General features: G+C 38.9%; 1 protein-coding gene across 2 annotated transcripts in view; it reads left to right on the forward strand.

The window, feature by feature from the left end:
• The first annotated feature begins 3,419 nt into the window (after positions 1-3,419).
• The window catches only part of LOC126106915 (smad nuclear-interacting protein 1), a 28,547-nt gene continuing 19,387 nt past the window's right edge, over positions 3,420-12,579 (forward strand). Inside the window, exons 1-3 of one of the 2 annotated variants that reach the window (XM_049913334.1) lie at positions 3,420-3,467; positions 3,898-4,520; positions 10,639-10,914. In XM_049913334.1, the coding sequence (XP_049769291.1) occupies positions 3,913-4,520; positions 10,639-10,914 (884 nt within the window). In that variant the 5' untranslated portion in view covers positions 3,420-3,467; positions 3,898-3,912. Of the gene's footprint in view, positions 3,562-3,897; positions 4,521-10,638; positions 10,915-12,579 lie in introns of both variants that reach the window. The other variant, XM_049913333.1, reaches the window with a different exon arrangement.

Consider the following 12,579-nt stretch of genomic DNA (forward strand, 5'->3'; position numbering starts at 1 on the left):
ACCCCCTCCTGGACAACCCATGCACAACACAAGATGTTTACGAAGGAAATGACAAAGCTATCGCAGCTGGTATTTTTTGGAAATGCCGACCGGACACGGAAATGAATGAATGAACAATTCTTATCTATACAAGTGATTTTACTCGGGGGCAACCGTAATGCCGGCAGTCGTCTTATTTACTTAAACAGAACCAAGTAAACGTGCGAATCACACGAATTTTGCGTCTTATCTGATTTGGCGTCGCCTTTTACACTAGCGTGCCAAAGACGAACACTGCAGCATCAGTATACTTCACAAAAGCTACGTGAAATGTGGAGCACAATAAATGCATATCCACTTGAAGCAGCTAACACGTCATTTTCTATGCCTGTGGATGTTACTGCATATGAGTGTATTTTCTTTATCATTTTACTAGAGGCCAAATTTTCATGCACTGCCAAGTCGTAAAACATGCATGCATTCAGGCAGTATCATACCATTAAACATGTACCATGAGACAGCAAAACACTAAAAATATGCAGTATCAAAATTCAGTTCAGTATTTATAAAACAGTATACAACATCTACATCTACACCTTGCAAACCAACGTGAGGTGCAAGGCAGAGGGTACGTCCCATTGCACCAGTTATTAGCGTTTCTTCCTGTTCCATTCACGTATGACGGGCGAGGAGAATGATTGATGGAATGCATCTGTGCGTGCAGTAATTATTATAATGTTATACCTACGATCCCTATGTTAGTGATATGTAGGGGTTGTAGTATATCCCTAGAGTAATCATTCAGTGCCAGTTCTTCAGTCTTTGTTAACAGATTTTCTCAGGAAGGTTTACCTCTGTCTTCAAGAGTCTGTCAGCCCATTTACGAGGGTTGGAGCTGGACGATGTGGCCGAGCGGTTCTAGGCGCTTCAGTCTGGAACCGCGCAATCGCTACGGTCGCAGGTTCGAATCCTGCCTCGGGCATGGATGTATGTGATGTCCTTGGGTTAGTTAGGTTTAAGTAGTTCTAAGTCTAGGGGACTGATGACCTCAGATGTTAAGTCCCGTAGTGCTCAGAGCCATTTTGAGGGTTGGAACTTTAATAGTGGCAACTATTTATTTACAGCTCATACAAAACAGATACGTGTTTCAAAGTTTTACTGACCTTCAAAGTAGTCACCAGTATTGTGTATAACCCGTTGCCAGCGATTTGGAAGTCGTAGGATACTCTTAGCAGTGCCAGTTGAGTTGACAGTTCGAGCGGCGCCCTCTATTGCCCGACGAATTTGTAGCAGTCCTGAAGCAAATGCCGTGAAGTGTCTCCTCTTTAGAAATCGAGTTGAACCTACGAGGGCTTAAGTCAGGGGAGTGCAGTAGCAGGTATGCTGTTCATTTTTGGAACACAACCTACTACCAGCTTAGAGACAGAAGTGATGGCACTTTCTGCAGGACCTGACCATTATTTTGCAGTACAATGCTCAGGCACGTACTGTATTTGACTGATGCGGCTGCTAAGTGCTATACCCGCTACTGCACTCCCCTGACTTAAGCTCTCTTGAGTTCAACTCGATTTCTAAACCGAAGGAAATACTTCACGGCATTCGCTTTAGAACTGCTAAAAATTCGTCAGGCAATAGACCGCGCCGCTCGAACTGTCAACACAACTGGAGCTGCTAAGAGTATCCTAAGAGTTCCACATCGCTGGCAACGTGTTTTACACAATGCTGATGACTACTTTGAAGGTCAGTAAAACTTTGAAACACGTGTCTATTTTGTACGAGTTGTAAATAAATAGTTGCCACTATTTAAGTTCCAACCCTTGTACTTCAGTACCTGTGTCACACTCTACCACAGATTAAACAAACCTGTGGCCATTCGTGCTGCCCTTCTCTGTATACTTCAGTATCCCTGTTAGTCCTATCTGGTAGGAGTCCCAGACACTTGAGCAAGATCCTAGAACAGATTGCACGAGTGATTTGAAAGCAATCTCTTTTGTAGACTGATCGAACTTCCCCAGAATGCTACCATAAACTGAAGTCTACCACCTGTTTTACCCACTTTTACCATTAATATTGTCTGCAAGGTCATTAATATAAAGATGAACAGCAAGAGTCCCAACATACTCCTTGGGGGCACGATGACTCTCCAGCCAAGATAACATGCTGTGTCCTCCGTACCAAAAATTCCGCAGTCCAGTCACAAATTTCATTTGATACCGCATATGGTCGTACTTTCGACAATACGCGTTGGTATGGCACCGAGTCAAACGTTTCTCGGAAATCAAGAAATTCTGCACGTTCCTGGTTGCCTTCATCTAAAGCTTTCAGTATGTCATGTGAGAAAAGTGCAAGTTGGGTTTCACGTGACTGATGTTTCCAAAATCCATGCTGTTTGGCATTGAGGAGCTCATTCTGTTCAAGATACCTCATTATGTGTGAGCTCATAATATTTTCTAATATTTCTGCAACAAATCGATGTCACGGATATTGGACGGTAGTTTTGTGGATCACTTCTACCACCCTTCCTGTAAACGGGCGTGACCTGTGCCTTATTTCAAGAACTGGGCATGGTTTTTTGTTCGAGTAATATACGACAGATTATACTTAGAAGAGGGGGTAACTCAGCCACAAATTCAGTTTAGAATCTGACTGGAATTCCATCGGGGCCACAAGTTTTGTTCAGTGTTGACGATTTCAACTGTTTATCGGCACCACTCAAACTAATATTTATTTCATTCATTCATTTAATGGCGCAAGGATTAAATTGGAGCAATCCTCTTGGGTTTCCCTTTATAAAGGAACATTTGAAAATGGAGCTAAGCAGAAAACGGAATTCAACATTTCAGCTTTCGCTTTGCTATCCTCAGTTTCAGTTCCTATCTCACTCATTGGGACTGGACACTAACTTTGGTGCCACTGCTAGCCTTTACATATGACCAGAATTTCCTTGGGTTTTATGGAATATCATGTGACGGTATTCTGCACGGTTGTCATTGAAGGCATCACCCATTGCTCTCTTGACAGTTAAACGCGTTTCCTTCAGCATCTCTTTGTGTATAGGCGTATGCTTTGTTTTACACCTATCATGCAATAATCACTTTCTTTAGGTGTTTCTTTACAGTGGCTGTATACTCTGGACATTCCTTCCTGTTATGAACTGTTTGTTCTACGTTGTCTAATGTCTACATCTATCCAGTGCATGGTCAGTTATTCTTTTAAACTTGAGCCAGAGTTCCTCTACATAAAAATACGGTAATTTCATCGATATTGCCATAAAATAAATACCTGAAATACGAGGAGCCTAAGTAAATGGAAAATATACAATCTAAAGTTAATTACAGTATACTTAATAGCAGATAATGAGGGAGTATTTTGTGGAAGCAACCGCTTATTTCGGCAGGAAACGAGAAGTTATGGATAGGTTGGCAACACTGTCGTGTAACCAACGTGACGCCAGTGATTGCTTCTGTTTCTGACGTAGGGGGAAGGAAGTAAGTTGTTAAGTAATGTTTTGAGAAGAAAATTTAACGTGTTCTTGTTATGAGCTTTTGAAATTGATAAAGCTCAATGCGGATTGTTCACCAGGTAATGTGTCAGGTTCTAAAAAAATCTACGTGAAATTGTATAAATACTGTGTGAAATACCACCCTAACCTAGATTTCAAGGAAGTGTTCGTCCATCGATGGGACTCGTGACCTCCATATTCGTTAACGGTATTTTTTTTCGCCTCCGTGGAGCAATTGGTTTTAAAGTAATATAATGTACATCAACAAAAGGTTACAGTGATTTTTTGTTAGTGTAGTTTGTTTGAGATTCTCCTGTTTACTGAAAAATCATTTCTTGGGTTCCAGTTTAGTGACTTTTTATGTTTTTTTACGTACATTGGAAGTGTATGTAGTCACAAAATGATTGTATTTACAGGACGACAGCAGAAATATGAAAAGTGAAGTCCGTAAAAGTCACCACCATAGTCGTCATCGCCATCATGAGCGCCATTCTAAACATAAACGACGGCAGGAGAGTTCGTCGAAAACAGCCACTGATGACGCATCCCCAGCTCCTGTTCCGTCAGATACGTCGGGAAGTGAGAGATGTTTTCCTGTTGCCAAGGACCAATGTGTTGCTAGTGGCAGTGAATCTCCCGAAAACGTTGCACGGAAACGGCGACAAAGGGACGTGGAAAACACGGGTTGTGATGTGATGACAATTTCAATTAGTGACACTGATAACGACGCAGAAGGAGATGAAGATAAAGCCAAGAGAAGAAAGAAGCACAGGCATAAAGAAAAAAAGAAGAGAAAACATTGCAGGAAACATAGGCTGGACGACGATCACACAGCTAATCATTTAAGTGAATCGCGAAGGAAACGTGATGGGGAAACTGATAATGACCATTCGCCTGATCATCAGCATGAACAACAACAGATGCTAGTGAGAGTGAAACAGGAGCCATTAAGCAGTGATGAAGAGACAAGACGCCGTCAAAGAGCAAAGGACCAGAAACAATCAGCAGACGTTAACAACAGGAACTGGCATTCCAACAGGTAGACGTAGTTCTTGCATTCTCATCTTAGTAGGACTTACAACAAAAATGCATAATATATTTAATGTGTTGTACGTTACTGAGTGAGGTGATCTCAAAGTATGGAGTCTTTCATAAAAACAAACATGTAGGTGTAGAGTTTCACCATAAATACATATGATTATGTTAATGTAATTTATCACACATGATGAATATAAGCAGCATAGTTAGACATTGTGTATGTGTGGCAGCAGTATTACTGCTGACAATACATATTTGTTATTTTAGGTATTTCCCAATATTTAATTATATAAGTGTGTGTCTTAAGCAGTTGATACATAAAATGTTGTTTCGCAGTAAAATTGAACATCATTGCTGTTCATAAAAATTACACCAGGGAACATAATTGTCGATTTTACTTTTGTAAGATTTCACTCAATTCTCTGGGGTCATCATTTAAAGAGGAAATCACACTTCTTTTTTTCTTTAAAAAACAGGGTTTCTATCTTTATGACCTTGATATTGTTAGAAAGGTAACTGCATAATTGTGTTCTACTCTGAAAGGCACTTTCTGATGAGCAGATGTTTTGACATGGATGACATGAATGTTATTGCAGTTTCTTGTTCTCTGTGCACAGGGCTGTTGTGGTTATATGCATTGGAGATTCCTGAGTAGGCTTATTTTCATAGAAAGGCCGTTGCTTTGTGTGTGCAGGCATGGAGGATTCAGTATCATTTGTGTTGTGGATGCAAGTTGTATGTTACATTTGTAATATGTGATGATGGCAACCATACAAAAATTGAGAACACATACGTAAAGTTTCATGCACGCTTAGCATATGTGATGCAGCAAAGCTGTGTGTCCATATAGGTTGTAAATGTCAGACAGCAAAATAATTATATGGTTCTAACAAATAGGCCTGTATTGCGTAGATTTGTAGTCGAAGAAAGAAAAAGGGGGGGAGGCGCCTTCACTGTAACTTTGCTAGAGGGACTGGTGGGCCAAATAGTGTGTTAAAATATAACTTCCTCCCTACCCACATCTCCTTTTAAAGGTTACCAATTTGGTGTTTTGTAAATCTGACATTACTAATTCGTTTTGGTAGTCTTATATTCTGAACACAATTGGCATTGTGTATGTTAATTTCATAGTTGCAATAATTACTTTACTTTCATACAGGCCTGCTCCAACATCCAACTGTTGTTACATTTACACTGTTAATCCATTCTTGGGTGACAGATATTTCTTTCTTGACTCTATATGTGGCAAAATGTTCTTTGTTGAATCTGAGTTTTGCACACATACAGCTACAAAGTTGTGGACAATGCAATCTATTTGTCAGAATTGTGTAACCTACTTTGTTACTAAGACATCATACAAACATGGAAGGTTTTTGGAGGGGGTATTTTTGTTAATAGCATATGAAGAACTTGATATTTTCACACTATAGAAAATAGAGATTTTCAGTGGGGATATAAATATAGCTATAGGTTTATAAAAATATAATTGTCTTGTCAAATCATTGGCTTTGCCTACTCGCATCGAAACTATTGGCTTCCGACCTAACTGAGTCCTGTGGCTGTACGGAGATCTCACTGTCACCAGAAACTAAGGGTCAACTGAAAACTGTGCCCCCACCCATTGGCTTGGACCTGAGATACAACTTAAGTCTTGTGTGGTTTATTTGAAATGAATCTTATTTGCAGAGCGCCTGTTAGAGTAAAGTGGTGGCGCATTCTAGTGTGAGATGTGTCTGTTCCTAAATTGTTTGTAGGTGGTGTTGGTGTGGCATTGGACTTAGTTCTGTGTGTTACTCAGTGTTTTGGGAAGGAGTTAAGCTATTGGCCACTGATTTGTTTTTGGTCTCAAGTTGTTATTTCATTGTGTTGTCCATGGTCTGAAATTTGATATGATCGGTGGTGCTCTCTGTTGGTGTGTTCACGTGTTGTGTGTTAGGTGATGTTTTTGGTTTAGTTTGCGTCTTTATAGGTGGCGTATTGTTGCTGTCGGTGGTTCTCTCTGGTGGTGTGTTTATGGTTAGTGCGTTACGTGGCGTATGAGGTTCATTTGCGTGGTAGCATTGCATGTGTGTGGTATTGGTGGTGACTGTGATTTCAGCAGACTATTTTTCAGTGAGTTAGCGATTTTGGTTTTGTTATGTCAATGTTATTGTAGGGTTTTTTTCTGTTCGGCGTGTGTCAATTTTGGTACATCACTTTGTTTGTCTTTGGTAGGTATGGATATGACTGGCAAGGTCAAAAGTTTTCGGTTGTCGGCGATGATGAGGGACATTGCATTGTCTCTAATAAAATTTCTTCAGTTATTCGGCCTGTTGGCTGAAGTCATGAAGTGTTCAGTGTGTTGTGAAGAAATGAGGCTTACTAAAGTTGCGGCGGCTCGGATTAGGGACTGCTATATGTGGAGATGTTGTAAGGATAGCAGGTCAAGGGAAGCATTCAATTCCAATTCCTTTTCCTTTTGGGGTAGGATTTGTGGTGGTGGTGGTGGTGGTTGTGGTTGTGAATGTTATGAGACTTATAGTGTGGTATCGGTAGTTGCTGTTGACCTATATAGGTCAAGGGAAGTGTTCATTTCCAGTTTTGCTTTTTGTTGTGCTTTTTGAAGTAGTGATGATTGTGGACATGGTTGTAGTTTTGGGTTTCATGATTTGGTATCGGTAGTTGCTGTTCACCTATATAGGTCAAGGGAAATGTTCGATTCCAGTGGATATTGTTTTTAGTTGATTTTGGGAAGGTTGTGGTCGTTTTATTTTGTCGTTTTTGTCGTTTGGTTTAGTGACGTGTGTTCATTTTATTTTGTCCCCACCGAAAAAACCCCTATTTCCCCCCATTGTCCCGTTAGTTTCAGTATATTTTTGGAGGGCTATGTGTTTGATGGGTTTTCGATCTATTTTTGTGTTTGTTGTCATGTTTACGTCATAGTCGCGATATGGGAGTTTTTGTGAATTTTCGTTTTCACCACATTGGTGAGATCATTGGTCAGAGCAGAAGGGTGGAATCGAACGTTTCCGTAAACCCAGTTTTGTATGTGTGTTATGTTGTGCTAGCCTAGATTTATTTGCCAGCTGGCTTTGTGTGGGATGTATCTTTTTATGGTAGTTTTGTTCTTTATAGTCGGAACTGTGGTGTACTGGTTTTTGTACCTAATGTTGTTTGAGACGTGGGTATTGAAATTTACGTTAGAGTAGCTTTTTTATGGTTTTGGTTGGTTTTCGAAGTCTGTAGCATTGGATGCAAATTGAGTATGTTGTAGTTATTTTGGCCTGGTTAGGTTTTGGTAATAGTTGGGGTGTGTTGGTATTGTAGACTTCATTTGACCTATAAAGATTGAGTTAAATTTTTGATGCCTAGTTTTTGTAAGTTTTTTTGTTCCTGGTATGGTGGGCTTTTTGAGCTAAATAGGTCAAATGATATTTCCAATACCCACTTTTTCTGATTTTTCCATTAGGTTCATTTTTGCATGAACTCTTGTTTTGCTAAGTCTTCATTAGCTACTAGGATTGTCATGTATCTAGTTCGTTCCCACACAAAAACCCCTATTTTCCGCATTTGCCCAATTAGTTTCACGTTATTCCTACAGTTATTTTTTGTGTTTGTGTCTAATCGAATGCATAATGTGTAATGTCCTGGTTGTCATATTGTGTAAGCTTTAAGGAATGGTAGTCCACCATCTTGGTGACATCACGACTGAAAACCAACGTGTGGTACTGCAATTTTCAGTAATGTCCAAACTACTTACTGAAATGCTGACGGTGATTTTATGGTACAGTATTTGGATCAGAATATCAAAGTGATTGGCAACAAAGCACAGTATTGTGTGGAAGGGGGCGATTTTGTTGCGTCGCAGTGTGCAATGACCCTAGTGGCAACAGCTGTAAAAATCCATACCAACTGTCTTGTCGGGTTCCCTGTTAACATGCAATGTTAATCCACTCTACATCATAATAACATTATCTCATAATATATTTACATGGTTTTTTACAATAATCAGTATGATTCAAATTTAGTCGGTGTATTCGTAATGATAGCAGTGCTCGAATGGATCTGAGTTCTTCATGTAAACACAATATGTAACAACTTTAAAACAATATAAACTGCTTAAGCACATACTAATCACTGTATAGTCCTTGCAGTATTTTGTACTTGTGCAGAGTGTTATTTCTGTATAGTGAAATGACATTTATAATCTAAGGGCAAGGTAGATGCCCCTCACTCGAAATATGAAACAGAAGCTGTATCTACAAACACTGAAGAAAAACAGAATACAGTGAAGGGTATGTACCTCTTACGTCAGATGCTACATCCCTAATATTGCCATTATCAGTACTCTGATATGTGGAAGAGCCATTGGAATTGCCCAAGGATGTAATGGCATCTTCGATATTATTGTCTGAACGCACTTTGCTTCAACAACAACTGTTTCTGTGTTGCATGAAACATTACTCCATTTCCATAGCATTATTTGTGCCATTGCTTTCCCCGGCAGTTTCTGAATTTCTGCTAGAGTGATGCTTTTTTTGTGTTGCCGTTATTGGAGCTTCATCTCTAATAACTGCAGATGTGGGGCATTAACCATTATGGTAGCATAACTTCTGATTTGTTTTCAAATAGTTGCTACTGCAGAAAACTGTAGTGAATAATCTCCCCATGGCAGTTCAGAGCAAAACCAGAGGAAGTCCCAGCATGCGAAACAGTAATCATAGTGCCATTGCCATGGGAATAGGAGTACTTCCACGTGTATCGTCGTCTCTCCATGTTATCTAATGGAATGAATTCAACTATGTCACTTAGCTCTATTTTATAATTTTGGATCCATTAATTTATTTTTACCGGAAACCGAGGGTTGTGAAACTGAAAAAATTTTGCTGCCACTGAAAAATCCTTCTTGCATAGAGTAAGGTACAGATATTTTTCTATGATTCGGTGTTCTTTTCTTTGATAATGCTAATATTTGTGTCAATGAGCAGTATCTTGCTAGAAAGAGTCTGTTGCTCATTGTTCTCACTTACTATTTTTAGCTGGTGCCCGAAGCTTAGATGAAACAGCCACTTCCTGTTCTGCACAGTATTTCTGTTTGCAAGCTTTCTCAATAGTTTTTTTTATGAATCTTCGAAGAATATGCAGTTTTTTCAACTACCTTCATTAGAAGTAGTAGGCACAGTTACTAATTTCCTTAGGAAGTGAAGAATTTTGCTCCAGACAACTCTGTTGTTAATGATTGTATAATCTATGTAGTTAAGCAAAGATACTTTCACCTTAAAAAATTGTGCCCATAATAATAGAAATAGTAGAAACATTAAGAAATAAATATGAAGAAAATAATATAAAATTGTGATCCAGCTTTGCAGTCAGGTGCCGTTGCTGTAAACTTTTAACTGTTGCAGAATGTTTCACAGAAAACCAACAATCCTATAATTTTTCTTTACAACACAAGAGCAAGAGAGAACTTCTGTTTGAAAGCAGACATCCTGGAGACCAGTGTATTTAGAGTATGCGGCAAACACTATGCCTTGTGCTTTGTGTAAAACAGTTAATCTCCTGTGTTACTTGTCACAGACAGCTGCAGGTAACAGCACTTAGGTCGTGTTACTTGACTTCAGAAAAGCCTCCAGTAAAATTTAATATTTCCAGTTAGAAAATTAAATATTACGTACAGCAAGAAATAGGCATTGGCAATTTGTCTTATTAGACACTTGTAAGTCGGATTTCATTAAATTGAAGGACTGGAAATACTTGTTATGAACTTGCCAGATAAAAGTTTTCGTTGTTAATGCAAGAAATTCGATCTCCAGCATCATTACAAAGCTAAAAAGTTCTCAAAGAATGTATTGGCATTTTAGAAATGATTTTGCTAGTCAAGTATAATATACTCCACTTCCTAGTTCATATTATGTATGCTTATACCTGATATTCAGTCATGTTATGGCAACAGCTTACAATGTTGTAAATCTGACCTGATTATTATTTTGCAATTTTCCTGATCTCTGATCATTTTGCAGTTTTCCACATTCAGTGTCTTCTATGCTGTGCTGATCTTGATACATTTTTGTGGCATTTAGTGTTCATAGAATCTGTTGTTCTTTAAATTTTTATTCTAAAATTTAATTCACATTTCGCAGCAGTCACAACAGTTTGAGGCCAGACCATCGTATAAAGGAGGAACCCCGTGATCGCTCTAGTTCTGGTGAGCGAAAGCCCCACCCAGAGCTACTTAGACGTGTTAAGCCAGAGAGGAGGAATGGAACCAGTGAAGATCACCACAGCCACCGAGATCGGAGGAATGGCCGGGTGAACGGTGAATCGTCATCATCCGTAAAGACTGAAAGGGATGATGATTCTCGTTCAAGGAGCAGGAGCAGAAGACGGAGGAACGATGAACAGGAGGAGCGATCCAGGTGAGTGAGTGACTGACTGACTGGGGGAGAGGTGACACAGTGGAATCACATTTGTTAAGTTTTTCAAACAGTTGAAAGTGCTTGATTGAAAAACAATAATATGAGTGTGTGCATTGGCATGGTGAGGACTGGGTAGAGTTGCTAAGTGCAGTTTCGGGAGGCTGTGTTGGGGAGAAGGGCAAAAGACCAGTGGGAATGTTGGCGGAGTAAAAAGTGTGTGTACTGCTGGAGTGGGTGGAAGACCGGGACGGGACTAGTGAAGTTAGAGGCCAGGGTCTATAGGAATGAGAGATATGTTGCAGGGAGAGAACGTACCTGCACAATTCACCCATTTAGGACCAAAGAAACGTAACTCTAAAAACAGTATTTTAAGATAATTCGTTTTAAAGGTTTTTGTCCAAAAATCTGAGTAATTTCTAATAATTTTTCACAAACCTTCTATAGTAAATAAATAGTATACTCCATTGACTGTTGTTTTCTAATAGGTGTTACATATTCTAGTCACTTGGTGGACACTAATGCAATATTTTATGAAATTACCCACATAGTTACGTTTGTCCGATCCTTAGCTTAAAGGCTGCTGCTATATAACATATGAATGTCAAACAAATAATACATAGCTTTAAGCAATGTTATCATTTGATAGATTACTGAAGTTGTATTAATAATGTCTTTATAAATACAGATTACATGAAATGAGCTATGGGAATGTGTGTCACAGCTATTCAGTGAGTGCTATAAGCAAGAGAACTGTGATGGAGAATACATAAAAGCCATTAATATTTTCACTTTGTATTATTTGTCTGCAGTCACATTGAACTTACAACAAATAATTTACAGGTAACAGAAATGATATTCGTGTTTTTTAATCTTCACATAACAAACATAGGAAAAATCATTTTAGCGAAACACAGTGCTCCCTCACACTTGTTTTTCTGTTTGTGGATTACTGATTCAAAAATAATACAATACAGACATTTAAACGGGCTAAAATTAGTGGTTTCATGAAATAGCTAAGGTGATGAACTAGGAACAGTAATAAGGGATACAAAAAACAGAGAATAAACATGAAGTCTATTCCTGTGATTCCTCCACGTTTTCCTCATTTTCTGAATCATTAACAGCATTGAGTCCTTGGTATAATGTGTGATACATAGGAGGTATAATACCCTTATTACATAAATCTGCAAGATCTTTTTTCTTTAGGTATGCAGAGAAGATTGTCATATGCTGGGCAGATAGTATTATCTTTAGGTCCTGAATTCGAAGAATTTCGAAGGCCAGGTCTTTTCTTGGTGTGCAAAACTTGAAAGTCATAATGATCGTAGGAATACTTGAAAAACATCGTGTCACGCTGTTCTTTTGTATTTTGCATCCAATCAATCTTAAGTCATTTCACAGTTTCTCCATTTTCAGCAGTTTTCCTATTCTGAATTATTTTCTTCTGAAGCTGGTTGAAATCTAAAATTTGAGTGTTACCCATCTTTGTCACTCTGTACTTGTTGAGATCATTCTTAAAATTGTATACTAGCCAATGTGACCAGAAACATCTGTGTGTTTTCTTTTTCTTTCGATGCTCGCAAACACCGAGTCTACTTACATTTGTGAATATATATAGGCTCAAAAAAGCATTGGTCGATAGTTGGAATGTCCGGTGTATTCGCA

Source organism: Schistocerca cancellata, chromosome 10, assembly GCF_023864275.1.
Source record: "Schistocerca cancellata isolate TAMUIC-IGC-003103 chromosome 10, iqSchCanc2.1, whole genome shotgun sequence".
NCBI classification, from domain to species: Eukaryota; Metazoa; Arthropoda; class Insecta; order Orthoptera; family Acrididae; genus Schistocerca; species Schistocerca cancellata.